This window comes from Mastomys coucha, unplaced genomic scaffold (genome assembly GCF_008632895.1).
Source record: "Mastomys coucha isolate ucsf_1 unplaced genomic scaffold, UCSF_Mcou_1 pScaffold15, whole genome shotgun sequence".
Lineage (NCBI taxonomy): Eukaryota > Metazoa > Chordata > Mammalia > Rodentia > Muridae > Mastomys > Mastomys coucha.
In genome coordinates this window covers 151,326,329-151,340,937 of record NW_022196897.1, presented here as the reverse complement: position 1 = coordinate 151,340,937, position 14,609 = coordinate 151,326,329, and the positions used below count along the sequence as shown (strand labels likewise).

General features: G+C 51.7%; 1 protein-coding gene across 7 annotated transcripts in view; it reads left to right on the top strand.

Moving 5' to 3' along the window:
* Elmo2 (engulfment and cell motility 2) overlaps positions 1-14,609 on the top strand; it is a 36,971-nt gene that overhangs the window by 7,441 nt on the left and 14,921 nt on the right. For 4 of the 7 annotated variants that reach the window (XM_031372750.1, XM_031372745.1, XM_031372746.1 and 1 more), the window contains 8 exons: positions 2,755-2,867; positions 3,079-3,119; positions 3,513-3,585; positions 4,235-4,285; positions 6,624-6,805; positions 8,261-8,360; positions 9,498-9,649; positions 13,500-13,578. In XM_031372750.1, the coding sequence (XP_031228610.1) occupies positions 2,790-2,867; positions 3,079-3,119; positions 3,513-3,585; positions 4,235-4,285; positions 6,624-6,805; positions 8,261-8,360; positions 9,498-9,649; positions 13,500-13,578 (756 nt within the window). In that variant the 5' untranslated portion in view covers positions 2,755-2,789. Of the gene's footprint in view, positions 1-2,754; positions 2,868-3,078; positions 3,120-3,512; positions 3,586-4,234; positions 4,286-6,623; positions 6,806-8,260; positions 8,361-9,497; positions 9,650-13,499; positions 13,579-14,609 lie in introns of those variants that run through there. The other 3 variants (XM_031372749.1, XM_031372752.1, XM_031372751.1) reach the window with 3 other exon arrangements.

Below are 14,609 nucleotides of genomic sequence, written 5' to 3'. Positions count from 1 at the left end.
CTGGCTTGCCCTGGTGCCCGCCTTGAAGCTATGATTTTACTGTTCTCATGTCTGTTGTCTCGAAGCCTCTTTAGTCAGTGACTTTCAAGTTCAGAGATGGAATTAGATTTGTTCAACTAAACCCGAGTGTCCCCTTCCATCCATCTAGCTGTGGCAGCTGGCTGTCACTTGGTACCAATAGATTGCTTGACTGTGGGAAGACAGTCTGATTGAAGACCTGTTGCTGTCCCTTGGGTGACCAGGGTGGCTGGAGATGTTCCTACTATATGTGACATGGGTTAAAATGAATCTTTCACAACCAGCTTTGATAAGTGATGCTATGACCTTGGGCAAGTTATTCGGGACCAAAACAAAGTGACCACCCTCAGCTTGCTCACCTTCAAAGGGAGGTGCTTAGGAAGGAGTTCAGGAAATGAGCTGTGTTTCCTAACAGCAGAATAAGGGTTAACTTCTTGAGGACCTTTAAAAATGTCATCCTCACCTGGGCAGTTTTATGTTCTGCTTTGAACATGAATCGTGAACTTACCTTTCAGAGGGCACCAGAGCATTCTACTAGCCTTTACATTTCAAGAACAGAAGACAGAGACTTTGGGTAAAGAAGGGCCCCATAGAAGCCATGGCAGTCAGTGGGGCTCTCAGTCTACCTGATTTCTTCAGTGGGAAGAGTGTCCTAGCCCGGGGCACTTTTCAAGGTGCCTGCTGTTCACTGTATGCATGTGTGTGCATGTGCATGCACATATGCTTTTATCCTCTGAGCCATCTCCCCAGCCCTCACTTATTTTGAAAAGTTAAAAAGAAACCTAAACACAATAACTCAGATTGACAAATGCTATGGAAAGCCCTACTGTACACTTCATTTAGAGGAAGGCCCAGCTCCTCGGGGGCAGTCAAGTCAGTGGGAACATAGGAGGAGGTTGGTGCATTGTGTGGAGTGGTGAGCGTGTTCCCTGTCCTGGGCGGAGGCTTATGGGAGACACGTGTTTCTATTTTTATAATCCGTGTACCTATGCACATATGTGTAGATATGCTTACTGTCTCTGCACTTCATTGTTGATTCCGTCAGTTCTTAGAAACAGTCTCACTCTTAGAGTCTTGTGTTCAGTGACAGCGATGCCCCACCTCAGATAGGGACACCCTGCTATCAGGGTCACCACACCACCCTGGCATAGCACCCTCTGCCTTGCTGTCACTGGAATAGCGCCTTCTCCAGAAGTTAGCCTCATAGTTTCCTTTCAGGGGTTTGTTTTGGGCCTAGGTATGCAAAAGCTGCATGTTAAGGTTCTGCCAAGAGCTAAAGAGGCAGCCACCCACTGCTGTTTCCTTAGGCCTCATGTACTTACCAACAGGAATTCAGACCTGCTCAGGGTACAGGGAAGACATGGCTGGCTCTAAGCCCTAGCCATCTTTCTTACTTACTAGCCGGGTCAACCAGGACTTGACAAGCGTCACTCTTGACCTCTAAGTCTGGTGCTGCCCTGCCTCTTTCTGAGGGCTGCTGGGAAGCAGAAGTGGGTGTCCTTTCACAGCCTGATGGTTTTGACAGCTGACTCTTGAAGGGCACAGCCTACCCCTCAGGAAATATCCAGTAAGCTTCCTTCTCTCCGCCTGGGGGTGTAGAGGCCACACTTCACCCCTTTACACTAGGGAGCTTTGCACCCACCAGGCTGTGAGAACTGGCATCTGTTGGGGCTGGAAAATTGATAGCACACACGATTAACAGCTTAGCCACAGTGGTGTCACACACGCTGACAGAGGCAGGTGGTCCCCATTAGCCAGGCGTGATCTGCGGGCGAGAGTGGCTGAACCTTGAGGAGGCACAAGGTCTTTTTCATTAAGAGAGCGCCTGCTCCCAGACCTGTAGGCAAGGAGTGTAAATATACATTGAAATAATCCATCAGCAGTGTGACTGCCTTCCTCAGACCTCAGAGAGAGCCTCAGCACTGCCCACAATACCACTAAGCCACCAGAGTTGCCTAGGAGACCAGTCACATGAGTCCATCTCCCGGACTTGCCCCAGCTGATTTATTCCCCTTTATTCCGAAGAGCAGTGGGGGTCGGGGCTTAGATGCACATTCACAGCCCCACCCTGTAGAGGGGCCTTTGTGTGAGAGCATCCTTAGGCCTGCACTTGAGCCCCTGGCCACCCTTGCCCTTGGCACTGGGGACCAAAATAGCATTTCCTGTCTCAGTTGTCTTCCTAAGGTTTGGAACTCCACATCATCCTACAGGGAGGGGGCTGCACATTGTGTCCTTTGAAGGGGCAGCAGTGGCAGCAGCGGGTGGGGAGGAGAGAGCACGGCTGGGCCTGCCGACACTGGGATCTTCCAAGTGTGACTGCTGAGCAGAAGTGGCCTGGCCCCTTCAGCTACCCATTCAACCAAGAAAAGACTGTCTAGTGTTCTCTGCTCCAGAACATGTGCTTCTCTCTTCCCGAGGCCCCAAGATGAAGATTTACACTCAGTGAGCCCTGCCCCTCCCCCCGAGCCCTGTTGACCCTCACACAGACTGTCTGTCACACTGGTGGATCTTGCTGCTGCCTTTGCTGCAGATGATAGAGAAGTTTGCCCTGTTTCTCTTGCTGATTGAATCTAAGGAGACAGCAGCCCAAGGAGAGGCTGTGGCACGAGCCTGAGAACTGCATGCCGAGTAGTTTACGTGTCACTTCAGATGCTGTCCTCAGAGCTCCAGAGTGCACAGCGAGAACAAACAGGAAGGTACTGTGTGACTTCTCCTTCTTTTCGGCTCTCTGTCCAGGCAGCTGTGTCTTGAAGTGGGGCCTACCGGGAACGATGCCGCCTCCGTCGGACATTGTCAAAGTGGCCATTGAATGGCCAGGAGCTAACGCCCAGCTCCTTGAGATTGACCAGGTATGCTCCTGCTGTGAGAGTCAGGGCTGTAAGGAGAGGGTCAGGCTCATAATGGTGGATGTGTTTAGGCCTGGAGGCCCCTGGCATCTTAAGTTAGGGTAGCAGCAGGAGGACTGAGTCCCCGTCCTCCCCGGGAAGGTAGTCACTGTGGCTTGGCAAAGGTTCCCTCATCAGAAGCACGTGGTAAAGGATCTCCTCGCCTCTCTTTCAGAAACGGCCCCTGGCATCCATCATCAAGGAAGTGTGCGATGGGTAGGTTGAAGTGACTTCGTTTCCACAGTGACACCTAAGGCTGCCCAGCCCCAGAGGAACCTGTACAGATGGGGTCCGCCTGGGCGGGGTCATTGTCTTAGGAAAGAAGGACAGCTGAGAAGGTCCCTGAGGTCTCCCGAGATCCTCATCTGTTCCAAAGCCTCAGAGTGTCCCTTGGGAAGTCTGGGTAGGATGTGAGACCCATACCCCTCTGCCTGCCCCTCCTTCTGGGTTGCTGACCCTCTCTGGGACTCAGCCAAAAGCTTTATTTGGATTCTACTGTGCTCCAGACCGGCTGGCAGGTCCCTGAGTGACTTCTGAAAACCATTTCTCTGCTTCTCTGGACAAAGCCAGAGGAGAAGCCAGCAGGGTGTACTGTTTTCTTTCCCACAGGTGGTCACTGCCAAACCCGGAGTACTACACGCTCCGCTATGCAGATGGGCCCCAGCTCTATGTCACCGAGCAGGCAAGTACAGGCTAGCGGAGGACAGGGCCAGCTTTGCTTGCAAGTGGCCTGCCAAAGACATGGCACAATCCAGTTTCTTACTGTCCGGGTGACTCCAGTTCTCTATTTAAACATTTGCCCTTTAGGGAGCGTGGAGTACACCAGCTGGCTCCCTGGTGGCTCAGGTAGCTTTTGCTTCAAGACCCGGAGCTCTTGAGGAAAATCTTAAGAGTCTCTTTGTAAGAAGCAAACAGGAGGAGGCCTAGCTGCAGAAGAAGCTCAGTGTACTACAGCTGTCCCTCAGTAGCCATGGAGACTGGTACCCAGGGCTGTGGAGGTACAGATGGCTAGTAGCTGCCTGTCACCTAGGCACATCCCCTCACATTAAAATCGACCTAGATGCAGACTGTGTCCCACGCAGTGGGCGGGCCGTGGCCATACCTGCCATCCAGCAAAGCTTAGGGGCCTACACGAGAACAGTAGGCAGGACCAGTCAAAGCCAACCCTACCCCGTGGATATCTTCTGTTGGTTCACTGCTAGCTGAACCATCTGCAGGCGAGGAGAGTCAGTTACACTGTGAAAATGGCCACCAGCCCTTACTGCTTCACCTCCATGGACTGTTTTAATATTGTCTTTCTGTTTTGTCCTGTTTGATGCTTTGCTACCCAGACCCGTGGTGACATTAAGAATGGGACCATCCTGCAACTGGCCGTCTCCCCGGTAGGTATCCTGGTCCTCCAGTGGCGGCATGGCCTCTGCTCTGCAGTGAGAAGAGGCCCTCGCCCTCACAGCCTGACTGGCGGCTCCTGAGCAAGGGCAGCAGATAGCTTCCTGGCTGTAAAGTGTCTGAGAGGGACCACCTCCCCCAGCATAGGGGTTTCCAGAAGGCTTTTCCAGAGACAGGGACCCTGAGCTTAGACGCTAAAGCTGCTGGGAGTAACTGAAGGAAGAAGAAACCAGAGCTGTGAGGTGTGGGGGAGACCAGTCCTGAAGGCACTCGCATGGCTGCCTGTGGGCTCAGACTTTACTGAGATGGATTCCATGAGGAATGTGCCCTGTGCATCCTGTTGAGTGCTAGAAAGGCCACATTCACAGGCAGGCAAGAGAGACTGGTGGGAGAGTGATTTCTCAGAGACTGGTAAGGATGACATCCCAGCAGAAGCAGGGGGATGGCAGGATTGACAGACATGAGGAAGACTTAAGAGATAACCTTGTTGAATGTGTCAGAGTGCTGGGGGTGGGAGCAGAAGGAACTCAGGGGAATCCTTTCATTCTGTATGTGCAACCCTTAAAGGCAAGTAAAGGGAGCAGCTGGAAAGGAAGTGAGAAGCAGGAGCCGGGAGCAGTAGAACAGGCCTAGGATCCCAGCATTTGGGAGGCAGAGGCAGGAGGATCAGGAATTCAAAGTCATCTTCAGCTACAGGCTGGTCAAAGCTAATGTGAGCTCCAGAGACAAGTGGTGGGGGCGGGTAGCGGTGAGGAAGGGTGCTAAGCTACTCAGGCAGAGCAGGGTAGAGGAAGGGGGGCCTGCAGAGTAGAGAGCACAGAGGGCAGAGCAAGAGCAGGATTGTCGTACAGACCACCGAGGTGCCTCAGCCCCCCCTTCCCACAGCGAGTAAGCAACTGGCTGTCTTGAGTGAAAGTTGAGGGCGCAGTGGAGCTTATGTCTGCTACTGTCTTGGGAGCTCAGTCTCCAAGGGAAGAAGAGGGGACAGGCATGTGGGAGATGTGGGATCCAAAAGATATTTGTCTGAAAAATAGGCAAAGCATGTTAATGTGTTTCAAAACTTGTGAAATTTGACATAGAAGTGGGAGGTCCTCCAGCCGGTCCTTGTGCCCTACCCTCCAGCCTGAGTCCCTTTCTTTCTCCTGCGGTTTTTCATGTGTCCCATGGATGAGCTCAGATGGGAGAGAGGGTGAAAGTGCAGGAAAGGGGTTCAGTCTACATCAGGACAGGGAGGCAGGCCTGAGGCGGACATGGTCGCCAGGGCTCAGCCTTTGTCACACTTGTGGGAAACATGTTTTATTACTTGTCTGAGCGGGGGTGTGTAGAAGAGTGGTTGCCAGCACTCGTCAGTCACTTGCTGACTCTTCCTGAGTGCATCAGTTCAAACAAGAGGGAGACCAGGAGACCGAGAACTGAGGTTGAGTCTCTTGCCTTGTGTGAAACAGAAAAAGTAGCCAAGCCAGGTTCAGATGCAGGCCTGGGAGTCTTAGCCAGTTTACTTAGCATCTTGTTCACCTTCCTCCTCTCCTGAAGGAGGATCTCAGCGTAGAGACCTCAACCTCCCCATCTCCCCACAAGCACGAGTCAGGCTCTGCTAATATCATGTGACAGTCTGAGGAAGGGCAGGACGTCTTAGAGACCTCGGTATCTAGTGGAGCAGGGGACAGCAGCTGGAAAGGCTGTCTCTGGAGAGAGATTGACATTTGGGCTGGAAGTTTCTAAGCTCGATGCAGACCAGTGCTTACAGATTGTCTCATGGGTGACCTTTTCTCAGGCACACCCTTCCTCCACTGTAGGATTAGGAGGATCTGTGTGTCACTGAGAGCCCTGTGCAGGTACGGGCCTCTCTTTGTAACAGTTAGAGAGAGAGGCAAGGGAGGAGTAGGCAGTCCTGGTCCCTGGCCTCCAGTCACTTCCTGACACTGAGCAGACACTCAGCCCCGGGCCCTCTGCATCTCCTGCTTCTATCCAGAGAGAATGTTCCGTTCAGAGCAGGGCATGATGAAACAGTGAGCTGGGATCTGACTGTGTGCAGTGACCTGGAGTCTGACTATGCACTGGGAGTGACAGTGGACACTGCTGCAGTGCTTTAGGCTGCAGGAGGCAGGCACCCTGCTGGGGGAGGGCACCCATAGGCTAGCCGGACACAGAAAAAATACACAGAGCTACAGATGAGTCTCGGCATGCTGCAGATCCTCTTACTGGTCCACAAGCATTTATTTAGCAGTTCTTAAGCCATGTGAAACCCTAACTGCCTGGGGCTCGGCTGCAAGCCCACAGTAGTAACCTGTGCAGGAGCAGATGGTATCTCTTTTGTCCCTGGCTTCACAGTCCCGGGCCGCACGCCAGCTGATGGAAAGGACCCAGGCATCTAGTATGGAGACCCGGCTGGACGCCATGAAGGAGCTGGCCAAGCTCTCAGCTGACGTGACTTTTGCCACTGAGTTCATTAACATGGATGGCATCGTTGTGCTGACAAGGCTCGTGGAGAGCGGAACCAAGCTCCTGTCCCAGTGAGTACCACCAGAGTCCCGTGACATGCAGGCCTCCTGTTCTCACCGCCATGGTGTCCAGTCGGACCCAGGAGTCCAGTTTACCCCTGTGCTCACAGCAGCAGGGCAAGCTCATGTCCACATACAGAGAGAGGTCTCGTCCCTGTGGAGGCCCTGCATCTCAGAGTCCAGGGGACTCTTGTGGGAGTGACCCAGTGCTGCGCTACATGAGTACTGAAAGTAGGGCCTTGCCGTCAGCAAGGACGTCAGTGCACAGCAGACCTGATAAATTATAGGAAGTGCTTGGCCTGAGGAGGGTCAGGGAAGAGATGGGAACTGTTCGTGATGCTTTAGTGATGTTGTCTGCCTTCCCTGGTCCTCTCTCACCCCATGTGCATGCCTCCCACTGAATGCCACAGGTTTCTCCCATTTGCCGTGTCCCTGCCCCACACTGTCAAGGAGGAGCCCAGAACTTGGCACCACTCCTTAGGACCTCTAGGATCCTCCAGGCTTAGGTGGTTGTGGTGGGCAGCCATAGCCTTACGTGATCAGCAGTGAGTGACGGATGCCCAGACCCCCACCTAAGCCTGTAGAGCCTAAGCTGCAGGCAGGGAGTCAGAGTCTCACAAGCGATGGATGAGCTCCTGGAACTGTCAGCCGAGCCAAGTCGCTAATCCCAGGTATTTGTTTTAAAGTCTTGGATCTTCCAGCTGCACCAAAGCTGAAGCCTCTGGCTGCCATTGGGAGAGTTCTGGCTGCCATAGACCAGCCTTAGTCTCCTCCGCTCTGAAATGGGGATAACGCTCAGCTCAGAGTTCCGTGAGCCAGCGTTATTACCTCCTCTGGCAAACGGGGCCTGGCTTGTTAACTGTAGAGCACCGTGCCCCTGCATGAGTGATTAAACCTGTAAGGAGAGACAAAAGGCAGCCGTTTAATCCCTACACCACGTTATTGTAAGGGCACTGCAGACCTCATCAGCTTACCCTCCCCACAGCCCTGTGAGACTAATGCTCTGAGACTAACTCGATTTTACAGAGCAGGAAGCTAGAGTTGGAGGAGATAAAATGAGCACGGCAACTGCTCAGACGGAAACGAACGCATAACCACACCTGTACTGTCTCCCTCGCCCGGGGGCCTCTTGGCCTAAAGGTTAATGGGAGATATACACTCTCTTTGGCCCCCCTGCAAGCATCAGGTTGACAAAGGTCTTTGTTTTGAGAGATAGATAACAGACTAAGCCAGGGAAGAAGCAAGGCAGAGAAGACAAGCCTAGGAGCCCACAGCCCAGCAGCTTTCTGGTGTAGAGACCTGGAATGCATCCGCTCCCCACCTGGCTAGGTGTGCTTCAGGCACTGACTGCTGCTTCCACAGACTCCCATGGGTGTTCACTGAGCTCTGTCCCTTTTGTAGCTGCCTTCACACTTGCGCTCCCTGGCTCTGAATCTCTGTATTTTGTGTGTGTCGCACATGTCTCAGTTACAGTGAGATGCTGGCATTCACCCTGACTGCCTTCTTAGAGCTCATGGATCATGGCATTGTCTCCTGGGACATGGTTTCAGTCACCTTTATTAAGCAGGTGAGGCGTCCAACGTTCAGTTCGTCCCCTCCTCTCCCTCTCAGCCTCTAGACATAAGGGGAGAGTAGACGCTGCAGCCTGGAGTCTCTGGCAGGAGTCAGTTTTGGATTCCCTGCGGCTGGGTGTTCATCCTGGAGCAGCGATCTTCCCAGAACTCCTAAAAGGTTTCCACTTTAACAGATGTTCCCAGCTGACAGCAGGTTCCTACTTGATAAACCTATCTTACGTTGAAAATGTCACCAGATTAAAAATGAATTCACTTCCCTTGGCCTCTGAGCATCCTCCTTAGCAGCTCGTAGTGGCTTCTTTGTTTGCCTCCTGACCACCTTCTTGGGAGGTGTGGCTCAGTTTCCACAGCCTGGTCTCAAGAGAGGTCCCTGTCACTTGTCCAGGAAAAGATCTCAATTCACAATTTGCCTTCTCTGGAGACCTGCACCAAGAACAGGGCTCAGAGCAGAATTGGTTGTCAGCGAGGCTGGCACAGAGCAGCTACTCATCAGCCCTGAGTGACCTGCTTCCTCAGCTCTCTGAGAGAGAGCTGCGTCTCATTTGCAAATGTGCTTCCTTTGTACAAATCTGCCAAGTAGCCTGCTTGGTTTATCAGATTAAATGGAGGGGTAGAAGGGCCCTTCTCTCTGCTCCCAGAAGAGGCAGTCTCAGCTCAGAAAAATGAGTGAAACCAGTGACTACCCTGCCGTCTGCTCAGCAGCAGGTCCCACTGAGAGCGTCCCACTGCCAGGAACATTCGGCAAAAGTGAGGTGACAGTGTGTGGAGGGAATTATAACAGGGATAAAGAGGGGTGGGTCTAAGGGATTCTCCGGGTCTGATGGAAGAGTAGGTGGAGAGAAAATAAGATACAAGAATCAGTAGGTCCACCGCATGCTAAACCCTTATTTGAAAAGGATTAATTTATTACGTTCTTACATTTTGAAGAAACACCATTGAGTGGATACTGCCACCTAAGATGGAGGCACGGAGCTGAGGGACTCCCCGCGCACTGACCAGGGCAGCTGTGAGGCGGATGAGAGCCACCTGGGCACAGCTTCGCACGTGCGGGCGGGCAGGATGCTGAGAAGAGAGCAGCCTGGGTTTCCTTGGCTCCACGCTTCCCATCCAGCGTGCCTCTCTGGGTCTAGATTGCAGGGTACGTGAGCCAGCCCATGGTCGATGTGTCCATCCTCCAGCGGTCCCTGGCCATCCTGGAGAGCATGGTACTAAACAGCCAGAGCCTGTACCAGAAGATAGCGGAAGAGATCACCGTGGGACAGCTCATCGCTCACCTGCAGGTGTGAGTAAGGGCCCCGCCCTCGCTCGGCCAGTCTGTTCTGCCTGGCCCTGCACATTCCTCAGCACCTCCTCCTCCTCCTCTGGGAATTCCTCTCATAGTACAGACCTTAGCTGCCAGGCAAAGCTAGATGCTTCCTCTTCTGTGGACATGTGGGTCTTGTTTGTACATATGTATATGTGTATACACAAACACATAAGCGCACACCGCACACATGCACACACATACACACACACTCTTTCTTTCTCTCTCTCTCTCTCTCTCTCTCTCTCTCTCTCTCTCTCTCACATCACCTGCTTCCTATCTGAAGTTCTGAGCTCTCTGGGAACAAGGACTCAGCCATTTTTGAAACCCCTTCCTGATTGAAGTGGGTGGTCATTTAGTATGCCCAACAGTATGGTGGCAACAATAAGAAATGTGGGCAACGTGAGTTTTCAATGCCAGCCCAGATCCAGGCTCTGGTATGCCAGAGTTTGCCCTTAAACTACTGTTGGAGCCTTTGGTCTTTCTTTCCTCATCTCTAGAAGTGGAAGTCTTCCCCACCTTCTCTACCCAATTGGCTCAAAGGACAGGTAAATCCTGGTATGGTGGCCAGCCCAGATTGTCACCTAACCCAAAGTCTGGGTGTTAGTGTGTGTGGGTTTTTTGTTTGTTTGTTTGTTTGTTTGTTTGCAAGCTTACCTTATCAGGATATATATATCTTTTTAGCCTGTAATAAAGCCAGGTACCACACAGGCACCACTGAGAGCCCACCTGTGATGGTAAGGGCCAAACTTCTGCAAAGAAGGGTAGTAACCCAGTTGATTGACCGACACCGACTCTCACCCCCTTCCTGCCTGCTGGACTCAACTGGGATGGGCCCAATTCCCCAGTGGGGCCCTGAGGACGCAGATCTCCAAGATAGTCTCCCAGATGCAAGACACATGTGGCTGCCCCCAGGACTACCAGCTCAGGAGTGGTCCCCCCAAGCCCTCAACATCAATGACTAATTAAGAAAATGCCGCACAGGCTACTTACAGCCTGACCTTATGAAGGCTCCCTCCTCTCAGATGAGTATAGCTTGTGTCAAGTAGACATAAAACTGGCCAGCACAACTGACTCCGTCTCACCTTAAAAGACAAACATCATCACCGTGAAGCCACCTTTCCCTTCTGGTTCATCCCCAAGATCACACATTAATGTAGACATCACAATCGAAAACACTTTACAAACTTAAAAGCTCCACAGTCTTACAAAATTCAAACACTTTAAAGTTGTCCCTTTAAAAATATCCAGTCTCTTTAAAAGTCCAAAGTCTATGTAATACTCTCACATCTTTTTGTTTTAAAGCTTGAAGCCTCTCCACTGTGTAAAAATAAATCCTTCCTACCTCGGGAGGGGAGAACTGGGGTACAGAAACAGTCTGAACACAGCAAACTCTAACTGTAAATAACCCAGGGTCCAGAGTCTGGGGCTTCATCCTTCCGAGGCGCTCCTCTGAGGGACTGGGCCAGTTCTCTGGCTCCTTCCTGTGCAGCACACACAGCTTGTTTCCTAAGCTTCCACAGGCTTGACTGTGGCCATCGGTAAGAGTCATCCATGGTCCTGGCATCTCTAAACTGCTGAGATCTGCAGCTGGACTGTACTTGCACCAACAGCTCCTCCTGTGCTCTCTTCATGGTGCCAAGCCTCAGTTTCTCCGCATGGCCCCTTTATGTCTTCAAAACTCAGGCCACCTGGGTGACTCCCACACTATCACGTTCAGCTGCCAGAGGGAGGAGCAACCTTGGCTGCCTCTGGAACACAGCTTCTGTGTGAGGAAACATTTCCCAGCTTTCACCTCAGTGATGCTGGGCAGTCACCTCGGCCTCAGCAGACCAGCATCAGTTGTCCCAGTAAGGCAAAGGTTTTACTTTAGTGGTTCTGGTTTCTCGATAATCATGGCTGTGTCTTCAGCTCCAGCTGATCAGGTCAGAGTCGTCACACAAATGGACTGGTGGAGTCTTTGCTCCCCTCTGAAACTTCACAAGCCAGGCTCCATCCTAACATTCTATCCTCCAATCTCCTACAGATCACCTACCCAAGCTTTGAGCACTCAATGGCTTTTCTAGCCCAAAGTTTTAAAGTCCTTCCACAATCCTCCCAAAAACACATGGTCAGGTCTACCCCAACAATACCCCACTCCTGGGACCAGTTTCTATCCTAGTTCTGTTGCTGGGATAAAACACTAGGACCAAAAGCAAGCTGGGGAGGATAGGGTCCGTTGGCTTCTGCTTCCACATCACTGCTCATCACTATAGGAACTCAAACAGGGTGGGGACCTGGAAAACTGAAGCAGAGGCCATGGAGGGTGCTGCTTAGTGGCTTGCTCCTCATGGCCTGCTCAGCCTGTTTTCCTATAGAACCCAGGACCAGCAGCCCAGAGATGGCATCACCTACAGTAGGCTGGGTCCTCCCCCATCAATCATTAGTTAAGAAGATGCCCTACAGACTTTTGAACAGCCCGGTCTTCTGGAGGCATTTCTCATTGGGGCTCCCTCCTGTGCGATGCTTTAGCTTGTGTCGAGTTGACATAAAACTGGATAGCACAGCCCAGTAGTGCTTCCGACCCACTTCCCCCATTACTCTGATTTAAAAAAACATACATGACTTCTTTTTGCACTGGTCTCATCTCGTCACTGTGGATCTGAGAGGGGGGTGGGTCTGCTGCTGTACAGGCTGGCCTTGGACTCTGTCCGTCTCTCACAGTCACGACTGGCAGGTGTGCACCACACCTGGCTTCCCCTTGTCACTTTTAAAGAATTCTTCCCGGCTTTCATATCTGAAATGCCAGAGTGGGAGGGAGATTGCAGACTCTGCTAGGGAGTTCTTGGGTCCTGGCAACTTCTCTGAAGTGGAGGTGACCTCAGCTGCCTCCCTGAGAACAGTAGAAGAATGTGACATTTCTTAGGCTTCTCTCATGAATATTTAGCCCACGCTGTCACCAGTGTACATATGTTCAGTGAGGGACCTGCCTGACCAGGAAGCTGTTAGCCCTCTGGAAGAAGCTCCAGGAGGCACTCACAATATGGTGATGGGAGCCCCAAGTGCCAGCTCTGTCACATTCTGAGGAAATGCTTATGGTTGTTTTATTTACTTAAAATAAATTTGTAGTCAAAACTTTGAAAATATGGAAAAACATCAATACTACATTATTTGCTCATGATTATGCTCCAGACAGAACCCGTGTTAAAGATTAACTTGAATGTCCCCCTCTAGCCTTTTCCTTTGCATATTTTTACTAAAATTTAGATCTTGCTATACACTCTTAGGTGTACCTTGCTTCTTACTTTTTTTCCTGGCTGAGTAATGAATACGTCGTGCACATTTTCCCATATCATGCTCTTCCTCGCCCAGAGATGCTCCTGACCTCGTCCAGGTGCCTGTGGGAACCTAGTGCCACCTGAGCTTTCCTCTCCTTGAGAACATCCACATAGTCAGCTAGATGCTTTCTAGACCTTATTCGGGCTTCACTGATACGCCAAGCCTACCTCTGAGCCCCAGACTAATAATCCTCACCCCAAAGCATGATTTTGAGGAGGGCCTTAGGAGTCTCCATATTCAGCAGTGCCTAGCGAGACCATTTGGATTACGTACCGTTCTTGTCTCTTTAGTAGGACTCCAGTGTAACAGCTTGTCAACAAAGTCACACATAGCCCTCATTACTGTCCTGGATAAATCCTTCTGTGGAATAGTGGGGTTAAGTGTGTGCTTTTCTGACTCAATCCCAGGTTGTCCTTTGATCACAGTGTGTTTTAAGCTGTATGTGAGCATCATGAGCATCATCTGGCTCTTTGGTCCTCTGATCCCTCTGCCTCTATCTCTGTTGACACAGCTCCAACCAGGAGATCCAGACCTACGCCATTGCTCTGATTAACGCGCTGTTCCTGAAGGCCCCCGAAGACAAGAGACAGGTCTGTGGCTGCCTTTCCAACCTTTCCCCTGGGTCAGCTAAGAGAACCACCACAGTGGGCAGGGAGCAGAGTCCTGGAGCTCCTGCGGCTCCCTCCTAACCTTCCCTGCCCAGAACCCAGCAGGTTGTTTTCCCTAAGGAAGCCCTAGGAAAGACCTGGGAAGTGGGAGACCCGAAGCTTCCTGGATCAGAGCAGAGTTCTGCAGGCTTTTCCTCTGAAGGGCCAGGAAGTCAGTGTTTTTCACTTCTTGTGGCAACTCTTCAGCCTCAGCTGTTGTAGGCAAAAGCAGCTCCCGACAAGAGGTAACAGTGGTGCAGCTGTTCCCAGTCAAACTGTTTACACAGAAAACACACCAAGATGGCTGAAGTGTGCTAATCCCCGAGTTAGAGGACGAAGAAGAGGGAGGGGAGCTCCTCTGCCACTGTTGTGGTCTGAGGCAATGGGACTTAGGAGCAGGCTTCACCGGTGCAGTCTCTGGTCCACATCCTCAGCCAGCTTCCTCCGGTACCAGCTGTGTGCTACGTGCAGTCCTGGCACGCTCTTCCTGTTCCAGTGTGAGTTCCTCACCTGTAACGTTGCCAGTTACCAGCATCTGCCCTGACCACTCACTGATGGTGATGGCATTAGGTCACACGAGGCCCCTGTTTTAACAGTGTGGGACATGAATGGAGGACCTGGACAGAGTGCTTGTCCTTCCTCTGGTTGGGCGAGTGTATCTGCCTTCCAGTCTGAGTTCATCTTTCTGTGAAGTTAAAGGGCAAAGTTAAACAACCTCTAAGCTTCCTTCCAACCCTGCCACACTAGATCTCTGGTAAAAGCACATATAGTATGTGGAAGTAAGGCTTTCTAATTGTCAGTAATACAGGCCAACTACATGAAGTCCATGTGGGGTCATGCACCAGGCTCCAGGGAGTTCCTTTAGTAGAGGGAGGAGCAGAAGCATCCATAGTTTGTCTGTCTTACCTGTCTGGATGGTGTGGCTCTGTGAGCATCTCCTTCTGTCTGGATGGTGTGGCTCTGTGAGCATCTCC